The sequence below is a fragment of the Tachyglossus aculeatus genome, chromosome 19, assembly GCF_015852505.1.
Source record: "Tachyglossus aculeatus isolate mTacAcu1 chromosome 19, mTacAcu1.pri, whole genome shotgun sequence".
NCBI lineage: Eukaryota > Metazoa > Chordata > Mammalia > Monotremata > Tachyglossidae > Tachyglossus > Tachyglossus aculeatus.
In genome coordinates, this window is record NC_052084.1 from 3,533,179 (window position 1) to 3,556,597 (window position 23,419).

Genomic DNA, 23,419 nt, shown 5'->3' on the forward strand with positions numbered 1-23,419 from the left:
AATCATTCTGCAGGTCAATTTAAAGCTAATGAATGAGAATGACTCTAAAATCACTCCATGGAAACAGCACTAATGCAGTACAGGGCACTCAAGCTGTTTCTCATCAGCGTCTATTATTTTCCTTTTGCACCGGGAATAAAAATATCCTCCTCCAATGAAAGCGAGAGCCCGATAAAACCGACGAAGCTCCTGGCTATGAAGGGATCCTTCGTTCTTTTTCAAATCCCTAACACTCTTTCAGATGATTCAAAAAGATCAATTTAACCACCCCCACCCCGACTTGGTTTTCGAATGAGCCATGGTGGGGTAAAACTCTCGAAGGAAAATTTACAGCAATGATTAAAATCGAAAAGCTTGATGAGTTCAACACAGTGAGTGAAAATTAATCCTGGTCTCTGCTCTTTCTCCACCCCAAATCTCCTCCCCTATGATGCCCAAATCCTGCAAGATCGCTGAATGCACATCTCCTCCAAAGGGTTTCCCTTTTCTATTAATGCCTCTCTCCCCATCTAGTCTGTAAACTCATTTTAGGCAGGGAATCAATCAACCGTATTTACTGAGCACCTACAGAGTGCAGAGACTGTACTGAGCCCTTGAGACAGTACAATCTAACAGAGCTAATAGGCATGTTTCCAATCAAGGATATAAATTGAGCGATTACTGTGTGTGGAACACCATACTAAGCACTTGGGAGAGTATGGTATAACAGAGTTGGTAGACAGGTTTCCAGTCAACGGTCTATACTGAGTGCTTACTATTTACAGAGCACTGTACTAAGCGCTTGGGAGAGTCCACTACAACAGAATTGGCAGACACATTCTCTGCCCACAACAAGCTTATGCTTGAGAAGGGAAGACAGGGGCCTTAATATAAATGAATAATTTATAGACATGAACTTAAGCCCTGTGGGGCTGAGAGGAGGAGGAGCGTACCAAATGCCCTAAGGTCTCAGATCCAAGTGCACAACGTGCCAGGATAAGTTGCCAATCCCCTTCCCTGTTGCATTGGCTAGCCTCGGTTTCCTGTGCTGTTTCCTCTGCTCTCCATTTGGGTCATGACCTTCTCAAAGCCTCGACTCTAAGAGAGCCTTTAAAATATCTGAAGACGGTCATTGTCCAGAGCCGCCGACAAGCTTGCAGCTGACCTCGGGAGAGGAAACTCAGGGAGGTTCACAGCCTCACTCTCCCCTCCCGAATCCCCAGGGCCGAAGGAGGCACAGGGGTGAAGTTTCAAAGGCAGAGGGGAAGGCTAAAGTCAAATCTGAATGAACACAAATACCCCCATGCACATAAGAGTAATAATAATAATTACAGTATTTCTTAAGCGCTTTCTATGTGCCAGGCACCGTACTAAGCTCTGAGGTGGATACAAACAAACTGGGTTGGACACAGTCCCTGACCCACATGGAGCTCACAGTCTCAATCCCCATTTTCCAGGTAAGGGAACTAAGGCCCAGAGAAGTGAAGTAACTGGCCCGAGGTCACACGGCAGCCAAGTGGTGGAGTCGGGATTAGAACTCATGACCTCCTGACTCTCAGGCCTGTGTTCTATCCTCTGTGCCATGCTGCTTCTCTAATGCACCTTAACGCATGCATGTGTTCCTTCAGACAAACTCAGTTTCTAGGTTAACACCGGTTTTAATACAGTGAACTTACGTTCAGCCAGCACATGGTTAGCTCTTCTCCAAGAGCCAGGAGGCGGGTGCAAACGGAGAACCTCAGGAGTCCGAAAAGCCCAGAAGCAGGGATCCAGAGGCAGTGTGCTTACTTTATTTAAAAAGCGCCTCCTCCGCCCCGCCTGCCTCACTGGCTCCATTCCCCAGAGGCTTCTGGGCACCGTAGGCCTTTAGCCTTCTGGTAAATGACGTTCCCTAGGCAAAGTTCTCCTATTTCTTCCATCTCTTGGCTCTACCTCCGAAAGAAGCCTGAATCTACCATCAACCAGCGTGGTCACCAAGAAGTGAGAGTCACCTTTTTCCTCTATGCGCCTCTCCCCTCTCTTTAATTTTAATCGTAGTTGTTAAGGGCTTACTGTGTGTCAAACTGTCAATCAATCAATCAATCAATCAATCGTATTTATTGAGCGCATACTATGTGCAGAGCACTGTACTAAGTGCTTGGGAAGTACAAATTGGCAACACATAGAGACAGTCCCTACCCAACAGTGGGCTCACAGTCTAAAAGACTGTCTAAACTGTCGTTCTAAGCGCTGGGGTAGGTACGGGTTAATTAGGTTGGACACAGTCCCTGTCCCGCATGGGGTTCACAGTCTATGTAGGAGAGCGAACAGGCACTTAATACCCATTTTTATAGTTGAGGAGACCTAGGCACAGAGAAGTTAAGTGACTTGACTAAGGTCATGCAGCAACCAAGCAGCAAGTTGGCAGAGCCGAGATTAGAACCCAGGTCCTCTGACTCTCAGGCCCGTGTTCTAGCCACGAGGCCATGCTACTATGTCCCATTATTGGAGGCGATTTGCTTCACTGTGCCTTCCAGGGATCTCTTCTGTCTACCCCGTTACCTCTCAGCCAATCGCAGCTGGGAGGGTGTCCTGCCGTGCTGTTGTTACTAATGTCAAGCACTTACTACGCCCCAGGCACTGTACTAAGCGCTGAGGTAGATACAAGCTAATCAGGTTGGACACAGTCCATACCTCACATGGGGTTCGTGTTCTTAATCCCCATTTTACAGCTGAGGGAACTGAAGCACAGAAAAGTGACTCACCCAACGTCACACAGCGGACAAGTGGCGGGGACAGGATTGGAACCCGGGTCCTTCTGACTCCCAGGCCCGTGGGGTGATCCACCCTCCTCCTGCTTCTCCCCCAAGAAGAGGTGTGGTCAGCGCTTAGTACAGTCCTCTGCATACAGTAAGTGCTCAATACATACCATCAACTGAATGACCAGCTGGTGGGATTAGCCTTGCTTCTACCCATTCTTCTGCTTTCTGGGACTTCCCCAGTGTCTCCTAATTTTCATTCAATCGTATTTATTGAGCGCTTACTGTGTGCAGAGCACTGTACTAAGCACTTGGAAAGTACAATTCAGCAATAATTTGGTGCTAAGTCGCTGAGATGCCTTGTACTGAGAACCTCTAAGATAGCCATCCTCCTCCACTGTTTCCACCTTACTTCCCTACATAATAATAATAATAATAATGATGGCATGTGTTAAGCGCCTACTATGTGCAAAGCACTGTTCTAAGTGCTGGGGAGGTTATAAAGTGATCAGGTTGTCCCACGGGGGCTCACAGTTTTAATCCCCATTTAACAGATGAGGTAACTGAGGCACAGAGAAGTTAAGTGTCTTGCCCAAAGTCACACAGCTGACAGTTGGCGGAGCCGGGATTAGAACCCATGACCTCTGACTCCAAAGCCCGTGCTCTTTCCACTGTGCCACACTGCTTCTCAACCTCCTACATGTAAACTACATGTAACCTCCTAGATGTAACCTACATGTAAACTCCTCGAGGCCAGGGGTCATCTCTACAGCATTATACGCTCCCAAGCGCTTACTTCAGTGCTCAACACCCAGGAGGTGCTCAATAACTAGTGAGAAGCAGTGCTTCTTAGTGGTTAGAGCACGGGCCCGGGAGTCTGTGGACCTGGGTTCCAATCCCGACTCCGCCACTCGTCTGCTGTGGACAAGTCATTTCACTTCTCTGGATCTCAGTTTCTTCATCTGTGAGCCCCATATGGGCCCCAAACAGATTAGCTTGCATCTACCCCGGAGCTTAGTACAGTGTCTGGCACATAGTAAGAGCTTAACAAATTCCATTAAAAAGATAACAACTGCACAGAACCCACTGCAATCTATCAGTGGTCAATCCACGGTATTTACTGAGCTCTTACTGTGTGCAGAGCATTTGGCTAAGCGCTCGGGAGAGGACAATACAATGATCGACAAAATGGGCACAACCAGACTGCATGAGTTAAGTCCACCAATTTCCGAAGTCCGTTCATCTCTTTCAAAACTCTACGTTCGTCTATAATTTATGATACCAGAATAGCAGTGCATTACATGTAATGCACCCCTGCATTACAGTAGAGGGGATTGCTCACAGTGCCAGAAGAGAAAAAAAGTCACTCCTAATTAAATATGCTTTGAGGAAAGACAAATAGCTATTTCAGATTTCAGGACTTACTTGAACGGGGATAAAGGAAAACTAAATAGGCACTTTGGCTCTTTCCATTCAGTTCTCCTTCCAGCTCCATTAGCAACAGGAAAACTTCACCCAAGTCCGAACTGTGGTCCTGACTTGACAAACAGAATACTGAATGCTTCGGTGGGCAGGGAGCGTGTCTTCTAATAATAATATTTGGAGTATTTGCTAAGTGCGTATTTTGGCCAACTGTTGTGTTAAGCACTGGGATAGATAGAATAGAATCAGATCAGGCACAGTTCCTGTCCTACATGGAGTTCATAGTCTAAGGGAGAGGGAGGACTTGTATCTCAACATCATAGTTACAGAGGAGGAAACTGAGGCCCAGAGAAGTTAAATAACTTGGCCAAGGTCACACAACAGGAAAGTGGGGGAGACGGAGTTGGAATTCAGGCCACCTGACACCCAGGGCCGTGTTACTTCCAAAGTACTTAGTATTTGTTTTGTTCTTTTTTAATAGTATTTGTTAAGTGCTTACTATGCACCAAACACTGTACTAAGCACTGGGGTAGATAGGAGCTAATCAAATTGGACACTGAATAACTTAACTGAGGGCTTATCATGTGCAGAGCACTGTACTAAGTGCTTGGGAGAGTACAGCAGTACAGAATTAGCAGACATGTTCCCTGACCATAAAGAGCATACAGACTCAATCGGTGGTCTATATCGGGGGCTTACTGTGTGCAGGTCACTATTCTAAGTGCTTGGAAGAGTACAATATAACAGAAATGGTAGAAACATTCCCTGCCCACAAGGAGCTTCCCGTCTAGATTGCACAATAGAAAAGTCACGCCTTTAAAAAGCAGAATGGCTTAGTGGATAGAGCCCAAGCCTAGGAGTCAGAAGGACTGGATTCCAATTCTGGGTCTACTACATGTCTGTTGTGTGACCCTGGCCAAGTCACTTCACTTCTCTGAGCCTTAGTTACCTCACCTGTATAACAGGATTAAGACTTTCACCACCATGTGGGGTACAGACTGTGTCCAACCCGATTAACTTGTATCTACCCCAGTGCTTACAGCATAGTCAGCACTAACAAGTACCATTATTATTGTTATTATTATTATTATTACCGTAGAAATGCAGCTCAATTCATGCTGGGATAAAACAGCATAGTGCATGGTGAAGCCACTGCTGGTTTCCAGAAGCATGAGTGGAGAGGAAGCGCTTAGTACAGTGCTCTGCACACAGTAAGTGCTCAATAAATACGATTGATTGAGGATGCTCTTTTTTTAATGGTATTTGTTAAGCGCTTACTATGTGCCGGGCACTGTACTAACCTCTGGGGTAGATACAGGCTAATCACCTTGGATGCAACCCCTGTCCAACATGGGGCTCATAGTCTTAATCCCCATTTTGCAGGTGAGGTAACTGAGGCCCAGAGAAGTGGCTTGCCCAAGGTTGCACAGCAGATAAGTGGAGGAGCCAGGATACTCTTGTACATATTTACTATTCTATTTATTTTGTTAATGATGTGCATCTAGCTTTATTTCTGTTTATTCTGATGACTTGACACCTGTCCACATGTTTTGTTTTGTTGTCTGTCTCCCCCTTCGAGACTGTGAGCCCGTTGTTGGGTAGGGACCGTCTCTATATGTTGCCAACTTGTACTTCCCAAGTGCTTAGTTCAGTGCTCTGCACACAGTAAACGCTCAATAAATATGATTGAATGAATGAATTCGAACCCATGACCTTCTGACTCCCAGGCCCATGCTCTATCCATTAAGCCACACTGCTTCTCTGATTCCTGCCCTTGAGGAGCTTGCAATCTAACCTCCAACTTTACGATTTTATAATCATTTTATAATGCAGGCCATATAAGCAGAGGCTATAGGGTCTATAGGGTGGATAGGAATCAGACGCCTTCCTTAGCTCTGCCGACAAAATGGTAATTCAATGATCCTTTCCCTTCCCCACAGCACCTGTATATATGTATATATGTTTGTACATATTTATTACTCTATTTATTTATTTATTTATTTTACTTGTACATATCTATTCTATTTATTTTATTTTGCTAGTATGTTTGGTTTTGTTCTCTGTCTCCCCCTTTTAGACTGTGAGCCCACTGTTGGGTAGGGACTGTCTCTATATGTTGCCAATTTGTACTTCCCAAGCGCTTAGTACAGTGCTCTGCACATAGTAAGCGCTCAATAAATACGATTGATGATGATGATGATGATCCTTGCGGCCTTAGTTTCCTCTGTTGTAAAGTGAAAGTGCCGCTGACCTCTCCCAGAGAGGTTCCACAAATTCACTGCAAGATGGGGGGACTCTGGGGAGAGAGATGTCACCTGAGCCAAGGCACAGATGCCAACCCAACCGGGCAGTGGGCAGAGCGATGAGAACTGGATTCGGCTTAACCCGTCCCTGGACTATGACAGGATCTGAGAGATGCCAGTTGGAGCTGAAAGAGCCCCAAATGGCAGCTCTCTGGTCTGTTGGTTCTTCAAAATCCGTGCCCTCCTGCTACCAAATTCCCTGCACCTTTTCCTCTCCCTATCCCCCAGCCTCCGAAGGCACAATTGCCCTCTGAACCCAAGGTTTCTTAACTCTATCCGTTCCACCCAGGTAATACCCATGAAAAGGGCTGCCACCGCACAATCTGTATAATCAGAGCAGGCAGACTGTATAGCCCACAATCTGCCCAGGAGGGCAGTGAGAAGAGGAGAGAAACAGACGGGAAGACAGAAGGTGCAATCTCTTCTGGCCCTGTCTTCCCAACTGGAAGTCAGGAAGGGGGGGATCCCTGCTTCCAGTGCTTTAAACTGGAAACCATCAGGAGGGAGGGAGAAGAATCGGGACTAGTGATTTATCTAGTCATCGAAGGAAAACCTTAGCAAATTAACCTGTGTCTCTGGGGCTTAAGTCCGAGGGGAGACGAGGCCTGGGTCTGATCTGATGCTTTTTATCATCATCATCATCATCATCAATCATATTTATTGAGCGCTTACTGTGTGCAGAGCACTGTACTAAGTGCTTGGGAAGTACAAGTTGGCAACATATAGAGACGGTCCTTACCCAACCGTGGGCTCACAGTCTAAAAGGGGGAGACAGAGAACAAAACCAAACATACTAACAAAATAAAATAAATAGAATAGATATGTACAAGTAAAATAAATAAATAAAGAGTAATAAATCTGTACAAACATATATATATATATACTAGTGAGTGGCTTAGTGGCTAGAGCCCGGGCCTGGGAGTCAGAAGGTCCTGGGTTCTAATTCCGCTCTGTCACTTATGTGCTGTGTGACCTTAGGCAAGTTGCTTCACTTTTCTGAGCCTCAGTTACCTCATCTGTAAAATGGGGATTAAGACTGTGAGTCCCATGTGGGGCAGGGACTGTGGCCAACCTGATGATCTTGTATCTACCCTAGTGCTTAGAACAGTGCTTGGCACATAGTAAGTGCTTAACAAATACCATCAGTAGTAGTAGTAGTAGTAGTAGTAGTAGTAGTAGTAGTTGTAGTAGTAGTAGTAGTAGTGGTGGTGGTTAGGCCTTCCCAGACTGAGCCCCCTCCTTCCTTTCCCCCTCTTCCCCCTCCCCATCCCCCGCCTTACCTCCTTCCCCTCCCCACAGCACCTGTATATATGTATATATGTTTGTACATATTTATTACTCTATTTATTTATTTTACTTGTACATATTTATTGTACTTATTATATTTTGTTAATATGTTTTGTTTTGTTGTCTGTCTCTCCCTTCTAGACTGTGAACCCACTGTTGGGTAGGAACCGTCTCTATATGTTGCCAACTTGTACTTCCAAAGCGCTTAGTACAGTGCTCTGCACACAGTAAGTGCTCAATAAATACGATTGAATGAATGAATGAATAAGCGCTTAAATTACCACAATTATTATCCACCCCTCTGTATTATGGGTGAGCCAGAGGCCTACTGCAATAATAATAACAATAATTATTATTAAATTGTGACATTTAACAACTGAACAGTATTTATAAAGTACTCCTTCCCTCAACACTTAGGTACATATCCGTAATTTATTTATTTATATTAATGTCTGTCTTTCCCTCTAGACTGTAAAGCTCACCGTGGGCAAGGAAACCTACCAACCCTGTTATATTGTACTCTCCCAAGTGCTTATTTCAGTGCTCTGCACATAGTAAGTACTCAGTAAATACTATTAATTGATCTATGCTAAATACCAGGGTAAGTACAAAGCTGTGAGATTGGACACAGTCCCTTAACCACATGGGGTTCTCAATCTAAGAGGAAGGGAGAGATCAGGTGCCTTATCCCCATCTTATAGATGAGGAAACTGAGGCCCTAAGAAGTCAAGCGATTTGGACAAGATTACAAACCAGGCAAGAGTTCTAATCCCAACTCTGCTGGGCGACCTTGGACAAGTCCCTTGACTTCTATGGGCCTCAGTTTCCTCATTTGTAAAATGGGGATTAAGACCATGCGCCCCATGTGGGACATGGACTGTGTCCAACCTGATTAGCCTGGCACTTAGTAAGCGCTTAACAAATACCATAAAAAAAAGTGTCAGAGCTAAGAATCAAACCCGGGCCTCCCGATTCCCAGACTTGGGAAAATAATATCCTTTTCACCATTTCACTAAATTTCTTTCCTCCGCCGGTCCTCTTTTTCTGCATAGACCAAACCGAGATCAAGGTCTGCTTTGTAAACCCGTTAAGTTTTTGTGGATTGAAAAAGCGAAAAAAACCCAAATCCAAACAAAAACCAGGCCTTTTCAGTTTCCTAGAAATCTCATAACATATCATGAGCACATTCGACAGAGAACTTCTAAAGGGAACTGGTCAAAGAAAATGGATTTTTCAGATGCCTGTGCTTTTTCTGTTATTGATTTGACTGTGTATAATATCATAGGAAACTAGAAGATATTGTGAAGTTACTTTAGTGTTCTGGATATTTCTATCTCCAACCACCAAATCTGCTTTCTCTCTGTAGCAAACACGGTCCCCTGGTCCTCAGCCCCTCAGGCAGCCAGAGGTGACTAATCAATCAATCGTATTTATTGAGCGCTTACTGTGTGCAGAGCACTGTACTAAGCGCTTAGTACTAAGCCAAGACCATCCAGTATCATTTGTACTTATTGAATGCTTACTGTGTGCACAGCACTGTGCTAAGCACTTGGGAGAGTACACTATCACAGTAAACAGGCACATTCCCTGCCCACAACAAGCTTACACAGAGCTGTGACTAAAGCCAAGGTCTCCTGGAAATCAGTCGATGGTATTTATTTTAGAGAAGCAGCATGGCTCAGTGGAAAGAGCCCAGGCTTTGGAGTCAGAGGTCATGGGTTGAAATTCCAGCTCCGCCAATTGTCAGCTGTGTGACTTTGGGCAAGTCACTTAACTTCTCTGTGCCTCAGTTCCCTCATCTGTAAAATGGGGATTCAGACTGTAAACCCCACGTGGGACAACCTGATCACCTTGTATCCCCCCAGCACTTAGAACAGTACTTTGCACATAGTAAGTGCTTAACAAATACCATCATTATTATTATTATTATTAGAGAAGCAGCGTGGCTCAGCAGAAAAAGCCCGGGCTTTGGAGTCAGAGGTCATGGGTTGAAATTCCAGCTCCACCAATTTTCAGCTGTGTGACTTTGGGCAAGTCACTTCACTGTGCCTCAGCTACCTCATCTGGAAAATGGGGATGAAGACTGTCAACCCCATGTGGGACAACCTGATCACCTTGTAACCTCCCCAGCACTTAGAACAGTGCTTTGCACATAGTAAGGACTTAATAAATGCCATCATTATTATTATTATTATTATTATTTATTCATTCATTCATTAAATTGTATTTATTGAGTGCTTACAGTGTGCAGAGCACTGTACTAAGTGCTTGGGAAGTACAAGTTGGCAACATAGAGAGACGGTCCCTACCCAACAACGGGCTCACAGTCTAGAGATTTATTGAGTACCTACTGTGTGCAGAGCACTGTACTAAGTGACTAGGAGAGTACGATGTAAAAAAAAAAAAATCCCTGTCCACAGAGAGCTAACCTGTGTCAGATTCTTTTCCATCCATGCTATGCATTCCCGAGCTCAACTGTTCAGGGTCGGAATGTTCCAGAGTAGCCTTTCTTGAAAATGAGAGGTGGAATAAGAGTAGGCGGTGAGCCAACAGGGGGCTGATGAATGCACACCTCATTGTCTAAGCTAAACGGCAAATCTTTCATTAGCATCGGAGGTAAATTCTTTTAAGAAAAAGAGAAAAAATGCAAAGAGGTCCAAGATATTATTAGACTTTGCAAAGGAATGAATTTTAAAAAAGCAGCATATTGTTGTTCTCTTCCCCAGGGAGATCTGAACCCTGTTACAAGATTGGTGAGTTTTAATCAATCTCCCCTTTTTCCTCTCCTCTTCCCCATCTCCCCTGCCCTACCTCCTTCCCCTCCCCACAGCACCTGTATATATGTTTGCACAGATTTATTACTCAATTTATTTTACTTGTACATATTTACTATTCTATTTATTTGTTAATGATGTGCATTCGGCTTTAATTCTATTTGTTCTGACGACTTGACACCTGTCCATATATTTTGTTTTGTTGTCTGTCTCCCCCTTCTAGACTGCGAGCCCGTTGTTGGGTAGGGACCATCTCTATTTGTTGCCAACTTGGACTTCCCAAGGGCTTAGTACAGTGCTCTGCACACAGTAAGCACTCAATAAATACGACTGAATGAATGAATCTCTTCTTCACCTCCAGAAACTCCAGGCAGTTCACAGAATCTGTGTACCCTTCCAGCTCTTTAGCCTAAGGTGATAAGAAATATAGGACACAAGCAACGGAATTCTGGGTTGGATAAACAGTCCATGCCAACCATGGACTTGGGGAGAGAAAGAGAGAGAGACAGAGAGAGAGTGAGAGAGAGAAAGAGAGAGAGAGAGAAAATGAACTACAAAGTGGCAAAGCTGAGATTAGAACCCAGGTCTTCCAACTCCCAAGCCCGTGCTCTGTCCACTAAGCCAAACTGCTTTCCCTGCTCACTTGCTAACCAGATAGCCTTGCAGGGACAGATACCTAGGACAGGCGTGTGACCTTCACAGCTTCTGAGAGGCCCTCGTGTTCCACATTGGCAAGAGAGCCGAACACCTCACCACAACTGAGAGCGGCACGGCCTAGTGAAAAGAGAACAGACCCTGGCGTCGGAAAGGACCCGAGTTCTAATCCCGGCTCCTCCACTTGTCTGCTGTGTGATCTTGGGCGAGTCGCTTCACTTCTCCGTGCCTCAGTTCCCTCATCTGTAAAATGGGGGTTAACACTGTCAGCCCCGTGTGGGACAGGAAACGTATCCAAAACTGATTAGCCTGCATTTAGTACAATTCCTGGCACAAAGTAAGCACTTAAATACCATACAAAATAAAAATCAGAGCCTGCACTGGCTTGGCAGTAAGACTCCCTCTCGGCTTCAGTTATTAATACCTGGGAAACATGGAGAGGAATCAGTCATGAAGCTGTTCCTGATGGAACACCTTGCCCAGGTCATCTTTGTGAAGAAACGCTCTGGGCATGTTACTCCCCTCCTCAAAAATCTCCAGTAGCTACCACTCAACCTATGCATCAGGCAAACACTCCTCACCCTGGGCTTCAAGGCTGTCCATCACCTCGCCCCCTCCTACCTCACCTCCCTTCTTTCTTTCTATAGCCCAGCCCGCACCCTCCGCTCCTCTGCCGCTAACCTCCTCACTGGGCCTCGTTCTCGCCTGTCATGCCGTCGACCCCCAGCCCACGTCTTCTCCCTGGCCTGGAATGCCCTCCCTCCACACAGCCGCCAAGCGAGCTCTCTTCCTCCCTTCAAAGCCCTACTGAGAGCTCACCTCCTCCAGGAGGCCTTCCCAGACTGAGCCCCCTCTTTCCTCTCCCCCTCCCCACCCCCCCGCCCTACCTCCTTCCCCTCCCCACAGCACCTGTATATATGTTTGCACAGATTTGCTACTCTATTTATTTTACTTGTACATATTTACTATTCTATTTATTCTGTTAATGATGTGCATCTAGCTTTACTTCTATTTATTCTGACTTGACACCTGTCCACATGTTTTGTTTTGTTGGGTAGAGACCGTCTCTATATGTTGCCAACTTGTACTTCCCAAGCGCTTAGTCCAGTGCTCTGCACACAGTAAGCACTCAATAAATACGATTGAATGAATTCCCTTTCATTTCCTGGGAGAGGGCCAATTTCTTTCTTCAGTTGACTATTCAAATCGATTAAGCACGATGGCCAAACTTGTGCTCAACTCTTCAAAATTATTCAGTCACTGTCTCGGAGGGGTGAGGAGAACAAAACTAAGGCAGACTCGGCTACGATTTAGAGGGGTGCCGCTTCATTTAATCGCAGGAAGTGGAGTTAGGAAAGCCTCAGTGTGTCTTATATTGTACTCTCCCAAGTGCTTAGTACAGTGCTCTGCACACATGAAGCGCTCAATAAATACAACTGAGTCATGTTTCATCAGACTCTGTTGAGCCCACCTAAGTAATGCCAAGGCAAAGCCACATGCAAAGGGTGTCCAATACACCTCCACTCCAACAATAATGTCAAGCACTGTTCTAAGGGCTGGGGTAGATGTAAGTTAGTCAGGTCAGACACAGTCTCTGTCCCACATGGGGCTCATAGTCTAAGTAGGAGGGAGAATAGGTGTTGAATCTCATTTTACAGCTGAGGAAATGGAGAGGCAAAGAAGTTGTGACTTGCCCAAGGTCACACAGCGGGCAAATAGTGAAACTGGGATTAGAACCCAGGTCTTCCCACTTCCAGGCCCATGCTTTTTTGACTAGACCGCCCCGAGAACTTGATTAATCTACACATTGGCATCATAGGTAAAGACCTGATTAATCGATATTGCTGGGATAAAAATCTCGGGGTTACCCCTCCAGTATCCATAGTATCAACGTGGACCCTCAGGTACTGAAGAAATTTATGTTTTGCGGGGAGAACCACCATATTTCTTGGCACGTAGAAAGCACTTAACAAATACCATCATCATTATCATTTACCAAGGTGATGCATGACTCTACTTTGACGCCCTTCAATCTCCACATTTGCTTTCAACACCTACATTTTTTTTATTCCTTTCCATCTCTGCGTCAGTCCTAGAGTATTGTTAATTGGGGGAACATAATCACCTCTTCCTCTGTTTTAGCAAGTTTGTCAAATAATAGAACACTGTAGTAATAGTAATTATAATAATCTGTCTCCTATTCTTGGCCTAGAACCATATTATTATAGGGTATAAAGACCGGAATGCTTGGAGAAAAGAATATGCACTAATAGCACAAATTCCATGTGTTATAGGTTTCAGGTATATTTGTCTTTGGGTACAAAAATCTCACTGCCAAGAGAGAGGAAACCTCTATTTTGTATCTGGTTCTTTACTCATGTTTCCAAAACCCAGTTGCCTGCCTTATGTTGATAGTAATAATAATAATAATCATTCATTCCCTCCTATTTCAACGGTGAGCCCCCATATGGGTCTGATCTGATAATCAATCAGTCATATTTACTGAACATTTACTGTGTGCAGAGCACTGATTATTTTATATCTATTCCAGCTCTTAGTACAGTGCTTGGCACATAGTAAGGCTTTAACAGATACTACAAGATCAACAATCAATCCATCAACCACCTTTATTGAGCCCCGATTGTGTGCCGAGCACTGGACTGAACGTAAGAGAGGACTCAATAGACTCAGTAGTTAAGGCACCTGCTCTCTGGGATCGAACAGCTTGGCTTAATGGATAGAGAGTCTGGGAGTCAGACTTGGGTTCTAATCCTGCTCTTCCACTTGCCCGCTGTGTGACCTTGGGCGAGCCACTTCACTTCTCTGGGCCTCAGTTACCTCATCTGGAAAATGGGGATTAAGAGTGTGAACGCCATGTGGGACAGGGACTGTGTCCAACCTGATTAACTTGTCTCTACCTCAGCACTCAGAACAGTGCTTGGTACATAGTAAGCACTTCACAATTACGATAGTCATTAATCAGTGGTATTTACTGAGCTCTTACTGTGTGCAGAACTTGAGAGAGCATGATACAACAGAATTGGTGGGCATGGTCTCTGCCCACAACGAGCTGACCGTCTAGAGGAGTTGACAATCCTCTCCTCTGTTCTCTCCCCTCTTCTCCCCAGGAACAGGTCCCCATCGTGTCTACTCCGCTTCATTCAATTTCCATCAGAACGCATGCGACTGACTGCCTTAGAGGCATTACTGGTAAGGGTCATTCCACTCCAAAATCCATTAAGCAATCCATTTCGCTTTGGAATGTCCTACTTAAGGGACCTCCTTTCCCAATAGGGTATTCTTCTCCCCCAAGAGTTTCGGTTAATTATTAAAATAATCGCCCCAAAAAGCTCTTTATCCTGAAGGAAAGAGGGATGATAAAGCAACACCAATCAAAAACGCTATAAATATCACCGTGGAGGAGCCCGGTATTTATCGACTTCAGTTCTCATAGCATGCCAACTTTGTGGGGAGGAAGGATATTTTGGCAAATTCGAGTGAACCCTTCCTCCAGAGCCTTCTCCAGAGACGTACCCTTAACCAGTCTAAATACTAATCTCTTCTACAACAGATCCTAAGCCTTCAAGATAACAGTCTGACATGCTGTAAATGCCTTATTAATGATGAGAATAAGAGTGGTGTTTGTTAAAGTGCTTATTATGTGCCAAGGACTGTACTAAGCACTGGAGTAGATACAAACAGGGTCAGAAAAGTCTCTGTCACCCATGGAGTTCACAGTTTAAGAGATTCTTGATGGAAGGGATCATGATCCATCTATCAATGTCGTATTTATTGAGCACTCATTGGGTTCAGGACACTGTACTAAGCGCTTGGGAAAGTATAGTAGAACAATAAACACACATCGAGCTTACAGTCTGGGGGGGAACAGACATTAGTATAAATAAATAAATGACAGATTTGGACAAAAGTTCTGTGGGGCTGGGGGTGGTAAATAAAGGGAGCAAATCAGGGCAATGCAGAAGGGAGTGGGAAAAGAGGAAATGAGGGCTTAGTCAGGGAAGGCCTCTTGGAGGAAGTGTGCCTTCAGTGAGGCTTTGAAGCTGGGGAGAGTCATTGTCTGATAAGGATATGAAAAGGAAGGGCATTCCAGGCAGGAGGGTGGCAGCAAGATAGAGGAGACTGAAGGACAGTCAGTAGGTTGGCATTAAGTTGGCATTCATTCTACTGTACTCTCCCAAACACTTAGTACAGTCCTCTGCACATAGTAGATGTCCAATAAATACTTCTCAGTAACTGCTAAATATGAAGAACACCACCACAACAAGCCTGGTGTTCAAATCCAGTGACTTAGAATCATCAATGGTACTTATCGATGGTATCTAAGCACTAAGCACTTGGGATATTACAATAAAACAGAGCTGATAAACATGTTCCCTGCCCTCAACAAGCCTCCAGTCTAGAGCTTCCAGTTAGAATCTTATTGAATATTTGCTCCATTCCGACATTCCGAATTATTAATCACTTCCAGGGTTCCAAACAGGATTGAGAAGCAGCTTGGCTTAGTGGCTAGAGCCCAGGCCTGGGAGTCAAAAGCTTCTAATTTCTGTTCCATCTCTTGTCGGCTTTGTGACCTTGGCAAAGTCCCTTCACTTCTCTGTGTCTCACTTATCTCAACTGTAAAATGGGGATGAAGACTGTGAGCCCCATATAGGACACGGACTGTGTCCAGCACGATTTGCTTGTATCCACCCCAGTGTTTAGTACAGTGGCTGGCACATAATAAGCCCTTAATAAATACCACAGTGACTATTACATGGACTGTGTCCAACCTTATTGTATCCAACCCAGCACTCATTTCAGTGTCTGGCACAGAGTAAGTGTTTAAATAACATAAAAATAAAGATTCATCCTCCACCTGGTTCTCCTTTGCTCTCTGTGCCATGTCTCCATTCTTCTTCCTAGTCAGTCCTATTTATTGAGCCCTTATTGTGTGAGCCCATTGTTGGGTAGTGACCATCTCTATATGTTGCCAACTTGCACTTCCTAAGCGCTTAGTACAGTACTCTGCACACAGTAAGCGCTCAATAAATATGATTGAATGAATGAATGAATGCAGAGCACTGTATTATACGCTTGGGAGAGTTCAATAGAGCAGAGTTAGTGTTCCCCGCCCACAATGAGCTTGCTTAGACTGTGAGCCCCTTGTGAGGCAAAGGCTGTGTCTGACGTGATTGGTTCGTATCTTCCCCAGCTCTTAACACAGTGTTTGACACATAATATGTGCCTAGCAAATACCATGAGAATTAAACTAATATCCTTCAGCTTCTTTTAATGGCATTTGTTAAGTGCTTACTATGTGTCAAGCACTATTCTACGTGCGGGGATAGATACAAACTAATCAAGTCGGACACAGTCCCCTGACAGGGACTGTGCAGTCTAAGCAAGCTCATTGTGGGCAGGAAACACTTACTCTGTTCTACTATACTCTCCCAAGCACTTAGTGCAGTGCTCTGCACAAAATAAGGGCTCAGTAAATGTGACTGATTAGGAAGAACAGGTATTGAATCCCCGATTTGCAGTTGAGGAAACTGAGGCCCAGAGAAGCGAAGCAACTTGCCCGACGTCACACAGCAGACACGGGATAAGAACCCTGGTCTTTTAACTCCCGGGCCCGAGCTCTTTTCATTAGGCCACACTGATTCCCTACCCTTAACATTTCAATCTCATCCCTGAAACTGAACAAATAAATTTAGGGCCTCTCTAATCTCTGGGCTGCCAGCCTGGCATAAAATGGAAATGCACACCACTCACGATGGGAGAGCCACAAAGATTAAGTCTCCTCCACAAAGAGAAAATAATCAAGTTCCACATACCCTCTCTCCCTCTGCAATCCGAGACCTGTTTCTCAGCCTATTGATTGCTTGGAGATTTCTCTTGGCATCGAGGAGAGAAAATAGTTCCACTCTCTAAAGCCCGACACTTCTGGCTTGCTTTTTCCTGAAGAAAGTGTTACTCTTTAATGGTACAGTCAATTGAATCTCATTGGGATTTAAGACCAGTCTATCCATCACGCCTATTGATTTAGGCCCAGCTATTTCACCACCCCGTGAGTTACGCATCGAAGAAAAACAGCCACGTGTCAGAGCAGTTTTCCAGCCAAGCAGTACTGAAGATGAAATTTTTAAATTTTGATCCGACACTGTGCTTGATGCTGTGCTTTCCCTTCTACACTCCCCTCCCCCAACAAAATATTCTGTTTTCTCTTACCGAACAGAACTACTACCTGTTCCTGCAGTCTCTAACATGGATATTATTTTCTCTGCATGCACTGCTCGGCTGTGCCATTATGCTTCTCTTATGGAAATTCCCTTCATCCTAATGGGATTGTTTTTCATCTCCAAAGAAATATGCCCTGGTTAAGGAGGAAGAGAAGGCAAAGAAGCTGAGACCCCGATTTAATCCACATCCATCTACTTTGCCATCTACATGGCGGATCGAGAGGAAGGTCTGGGTTTTAATGGGGATTTCTGATTCCAGCCTGGAAAAGTGTCTAAAGTGTAAGTGTCTGACTTACAAAAGATTCCAGGGAGGAAAAATGTTTGCATTCTACCATCTTGTTTCCTATTAAGTGATCCCATTCGCTCGGAAGGAAGGGGGAAATGCAAAGCAAATCAAAACTGCCCCACATAAAACCACATTCTTGCTCCATTTCTTTCTTTGTATTGCAAAGTTAATGGTGGTATTTGTTAAGCACTCACTATGTGTCAGGCACATAGTGAAGTGATTTGCCCAAGGACGCACGGCAGACAAGAGGCAGAGCCGGGATTAGAACCCATGACCTTCTGACCCCCAAGCTCTATCCACTACGCCATGCTGCTTCCCATGTCCCCTCAAGACAGTGAGCTCCTTGTTGGTAGGAAATGTTTATACCCACTCTTTTTTCGGTTTTTGTTTTTGGGGTTGGGGAGTACTGGTAAGCGCTTATGACTCGTCAAACACTTCTAAGCACTGGGACAGATACAAGTTAACTTAGACACAATCCCTCTCCGCATGGGGCTCACAGCCTAAGTCTGTTTTATCGTACTCTCCCAAGAGCTTAGTACAGTGCTCAGCAACCAGTAAGCACTCGGTAAATCCCGCAGATTGATTGGAAACCCACCACATCTGAACTTCCCACATGCTTCCCCTGATGCGGTCTTCACTAACTTTGGACAAGGAAGGGAACGGCAGGTTGGCTGAGAAATCGAGGGAGCATATTTCAAGTAGTGGTGTTTATTGAGCACCTATTGTGTAGACAGCACTGTACTGGGTGTTTGGGAGACTACGACAGAGTATGCAGACACAATCCCTGCCCTAAAGGAGGTTACACTCTAGTAGGAAGACAGGCATTAAAACAGTTTGAAGGAAATCTCTTCCTCTGGAGGATTATACAAGGAGTAAACATATTCGGCCTATGGGAAAGAGTTAAGAGACCTGAGTTCTAATCTCTAAAATGCCACAGGCTGCTGTGTGAACTTGGGCATTTCACACAGCCTCTCTGGGCTCCAGCTTCTCATCTGTAAGGCAGGGTTCAGATACTTTCTCTCTCTCCCTCTTAGTTGTGAGCCGACATAAGGGAAGAGCACCTGATTACCCGTTATCTATCCCAGTGCCTAACACAGGTCTTGGCACTTAGAATCGCAAAGTAAATACCTTGATAATAACAACTGTGGTATTTGTGAAGCCCACACTTCAAGTCAAGCACTATTCTAAGTGCCGGGGTAGTTGAAGTAGGATGGAGAACGGGTCCCCAGTTTGCAGATGAAGGAACTGGGGCATAGAGAAGTTAGGTGACTTTCACAAGGACACACAGCAAATGAGTGGCAGAGCTGGAATTAGAACTCAGGTCCTCTGACTCTTAGGTCTGTGCTCTTTCCTCTAGGCTTCTGCTAATACCCTAAGTACTAAGTTTATTCCTGACTGCTATGAATATCATATCAATTTTTTCAATCAATCAGTCAATGGCATTTATTGTTATTATTATTATTGTTATTATTATTAATTTTTTAGACTGTGAGCCCACTGTTGGGTAGGGACTGTCTCTATATGTTGCCAACTTGTACTTCCCAAGTGCTTAGTACAGTGCTCTGCACACAGTAAGCACTCAATAAATACGATTGATGAAATACAATTGATGATGAGTGCTTACTGCATGCAGAACACTGCTTGGGAGAGTACAGTATAACAGAGTTGGTCCCTCTACACAAGGATCTTACAGTCTACATTCTTTATAGTGCTCTGTGAAAAGCTCAAGTTTGATCCCCTGACAATACATAGTCTGCAACAGAGCTGATGTTGATCTTTAAAGTCAATGATTATTTTTTCTTCAAGAAGCCAAAGAAAGTCTCTCTCTCAGAGACCACTCTCCCTAATAAATGCACGATCATCCCACCTCCTCCATCAACTGCATAACTTGGTTGTAAATTCAGCTTTCCCTTATTTCTTTTTGAACTAGACAAAAGGCTCTGGTATTTCATAAACCGATTTGGCAATTTCACACCAGCTGGGGTACAATGAATTTTGTATGATAGCTGCCCAAACTGAAAAAACGTCACCCAGAAGTTTAAGGCTTTAAAGTCTCAGCCTTACGCACACAGAATACGAAGCTTACAGGATCTTGAAAAATTAGTTCCGACAGGTTAGCACTTGGATTTGTAGCCTTTATTCACCTGTCCTTCAGCCCCACAGCACTTATGTCTATAACCATAATTTATTTACTTACGGTGCTCTGCACACAATAGGTGCTCGATAAATACGATTGAATGAATGAATGAATTAATCATCATCATCAATCGTATTTATTGAGCACTGAATTAATGCCTGTCTTCCCCTCTAAACTTTAAGCTCTTTGTGGGCAGGGAGCGTGTCTCCCAACTCCGCTATATAGTACTCTCCCAAGTGCTTAGTTCAGTGCTCCTCACACAGTGAGCGCTCAGTAAATACCACTGACTGAGACAAGAACTCTGCTTTCAAATAATGATGAGCAACTGTTCCAAACTGCAAAAAACCCTTCTGCCAGAAGCAGACATTCAGGCCAGAGATTATCTCGAGTTTACTTAGAGGACACTTCCTCTAAGAAATTAGACTTCAAGATTGCAACTGTCAAGCCTCTTGCATAAAAGGTCACCTGGTATGCTGCCCTTGAGGAGATAAAGCAGCAGCAGCAGATTCATTCAATCGTATTTATTGAGCACTTACTGTGTGCAGATGACAGGCTATATCTGAATCTAGTCAACGCTGTTCCCTAATTTCAGAGGTAACGTTCAAACCCTGCCCGAGTCTCCCAACCCGGTGTTCCGGTGGCTTGAAATGGAATATTTCGATAGTGTCATCGGATTCTCCCGAGCCTCTGGTCCGGCTAACGCACGGCTCCAACCTTCCAACCTGCCATTTTCACTTTCCCCTCCTCAGTTCTCCTTTCAGAGCGACAGTCCCGGGGTCTGCTGAGAATTGAAGCATCTCTTACCATCCCGATCCGGTTTCCGTTCCCCTTCGGGTCCTGCGGCCGGGAGGTGTTTCCGACACGAGCCGCTGCCTTTCAGAGCCACTCGGAGAACGTTTAAAGGGGTGAAAACATATCTCCACCGATTATGTTTCAGTCCCTCGACTGCTAGCCTTGATGTTTTGGAGAACAGCCAAACCCAGCACAAAGAGGAGCGGTGGGTAGCGATTTTAGAATTTTCACACCACTCAGTTGAGAATCCCAGGAGCCCTTGTCTTCTCCATCCCACCCCTCTTCCCCTTCTCCTCTTCTCCAACTAGGACCCCCGAGGTGACTGGGAGAGGGAAATCAGAGCCCGGAGCCTGGGTATGAGCTACCCAGTGCCAATTTCCACACCCACCCAAAACACCTCCGTTCTGACCTGTTACACCACTGCTATTTTCATCGCTGGAAAAGAACAGGGTTTGAAGACAGGCAGAAAACAGAAGGGGCGACAGTACCTAGCTGTCTGGGGCGAGGTGGGTTTCGTGACAAGTTCTGAAGTTAGGTCCTTGGATTTATCCAGCTTTTCCCCAACATCGATTGTGTTTTTTCCTCCCTGTGAAACAGCATGCAGCTGGTAACATCACCCCCATTTTACAGAGGAGCAAACTGAGGACCAGAGAGGGTGAATGACTTGTCCAAGGTGGCCCGGCAGAGCACGGACTAACACAACTCCCGGACCCAGGCTCTTTCCACTAGGCTACCCTGCCTCCCTGGATCGAGGCGCAGCTAATGCTGAACCTTTTGAGGGATTTAACTACAGAAACAAACAAGTAGAAAGGGAAGAAGTGTGGCCCTGTGGACAGAGCCCGGGCTTGGGAATCAGAAGGACCTGGGTTCTAGTCCCGGCTCTGCCACTTATCTGCTGCGTGACCTTGGGCAAGTCACTTCACTTCTCCGAGCCTCAGCTACCTCATCTGTAAAATGGGGATTGAGACTGTGAGCCCCATATGGGACAGGGGCTGTGTCCAACCTGATTAACTTGTACCCACCCCAGTGTTCAGCACAGTGCTTGGCACATAGTAAGTGCTTAACAAGTACTATTATCATTATGATGATCCTTGCTTTCTAGGAACTTACAATCAGCAGTATTTTATCAGCATCTACGCTGTGCAGAACACTGTACTAAGCACTGTCTCATATGGGACAAGGATGAAGTCCAATCCAATTGCCTTTATTTGACCCGGCACTTAGCAAAGAGAAAGTGCTTAATAACAACTACAACAATAATCAGTCGGTCGCTCAACGATATTTGAGTGTTTACTGTGAGCAGAACACTAAACTAAGCACTTGGGAAAACAATCAATGGTATTTATTTAGTGTTTTCTGTGTGCAGAGTGCTGTACTAAGTGCTCGGAAAATACCGTATAAAAGAGTTGGTAGACACATTTCCTGCCCACAGTGAGCTTACAGTCTAGAGGGGGAGAGTGTAGTGTAATAGAATTGAGAGACTTGATTCCAATCCACAAGAAGTTTGTAGACTGAGAATGAAAGCCCCAAAACATAACAATGTCTCCTTTAGAACGAAAAATAACCATTTTATTATTATTAGCAATTATGATAATAGTAATAATAATAATAATAATTGTGGTATTTGTTAAGCCCTTACTATGCGCCAAGCATTGAAATAACTTCTGGGGTAGATATATAATATTATCAGGCCCTACATAGGGCTCACAGTCTACGTAGGAGGGAGAACAAGTATTGAATCCTCACTTTGCAGTTGGGGGAACTGAGGCACCGTTATTATCGACTTGGGTAAAATGTGTGGACACAGAAAGGTGTCTGGTTTTTCTCCCAGCCCCGGTCTCCAAAGCGGCAAAAATAATCAGGATGTTTTAAAGTTGAGAATAAAGAGACGGCCATTTAGGGGAGGAAGATGATCCCCCGTCTGTTTTCGAGAAATAAACATCTATTTGACCTCACTTCACGGAGACTTTTCCCCACCAGTTTGGGAGAGATGATTATTTTCCTGCACGAAATCAAAGTTGCCCCCCAAACTCAACCACTGGATAAGGGCTCAGAGAAAAAGCCTGCTCTCTTCCTCAAAGTTTACGCTTTCAGATTGACATGTCAGGGCATTAAATATTGAAGATCATTTCTGTTATCAAAGAATTTTCATCAATCAAAGAGGGAATCCTCTACGGGTCTGACATTTTCCCAGCTGCTAGGAAGGTCAACAATAAAGGAATGGAAATACATATCCCCTTTGGAATCATGCGAGAAATCGTATTTCATCCTTGTTTAAATTTCAGTGCTAAAAATGACTAATAGTGCACAAGAAAGTTCTTTCGCTGGGAAGTTCTAGCAAGCAGCTAAGTACCATTTGTTAAAAGGCATTAATTTCCCAACTCTGTTGTATTGTACTCTTCCAGTCTTCCTCTCCTTCAAAGCCTTATTGAAGGCCCATCTCCTCTAAGAGGCCTTCCCTAAATTCTCCTTTCCTCTTCTCCCACTCCCTTCTGCGTCGCCCTGACTTGCTCCCTTTCTTCGTCGCCCGCTCCCAGTCCATATCTCTAATTTCTTTATTTATAGGCAGGTCTGTCTCCCCCTCTGGACTGTGAGCTTGTTTTGGGCAAGGAATGTGTCAGTTATGTTGTTATATTGTCACTCTCCCAAGCACTTAATACAGTGCTCTGCATACAGTAAATAAAACCAATGACAATTTTGGGTTTACTAGCTGCTGAAACTCTGCGATAAATGCTGGAGTAGATTGAAGACCAGCAGATCGGATACAGTCTCTGTCCCACTTGGTCTAAGAGGGAGATGGAGGTCGTA

The 23,419-nt window shown here is 44.7% G+C and overlaps 1 protein-coding gene across 1 annotated transcript in view; it reads right to left on the reverse strand.

The window, feature by feature from the left end:
- PLD5 (phospholipase D family member 5) overlaps positions 1 to 20,854 on the reverse strand; it is a 74,187-nt gene extending 53,333 nt beyond the window's left edge. The window contains exon 1 of the mRNA XM_038761097.1: positions 20,624 to 20,854. Coding sequence (XP_038617025.1) covers positions 20,624 to 20,626 — 3 coding nt within the window. The 5' untranslated portion in view covers positions 20,627 to 20,854. The remainder of the gene's footprint in view (positions 1 to 20,623) is intronic.
- Between the last annotated feature and the right edge of the window lie 2,565 nt (positions 20,855 to 23,419).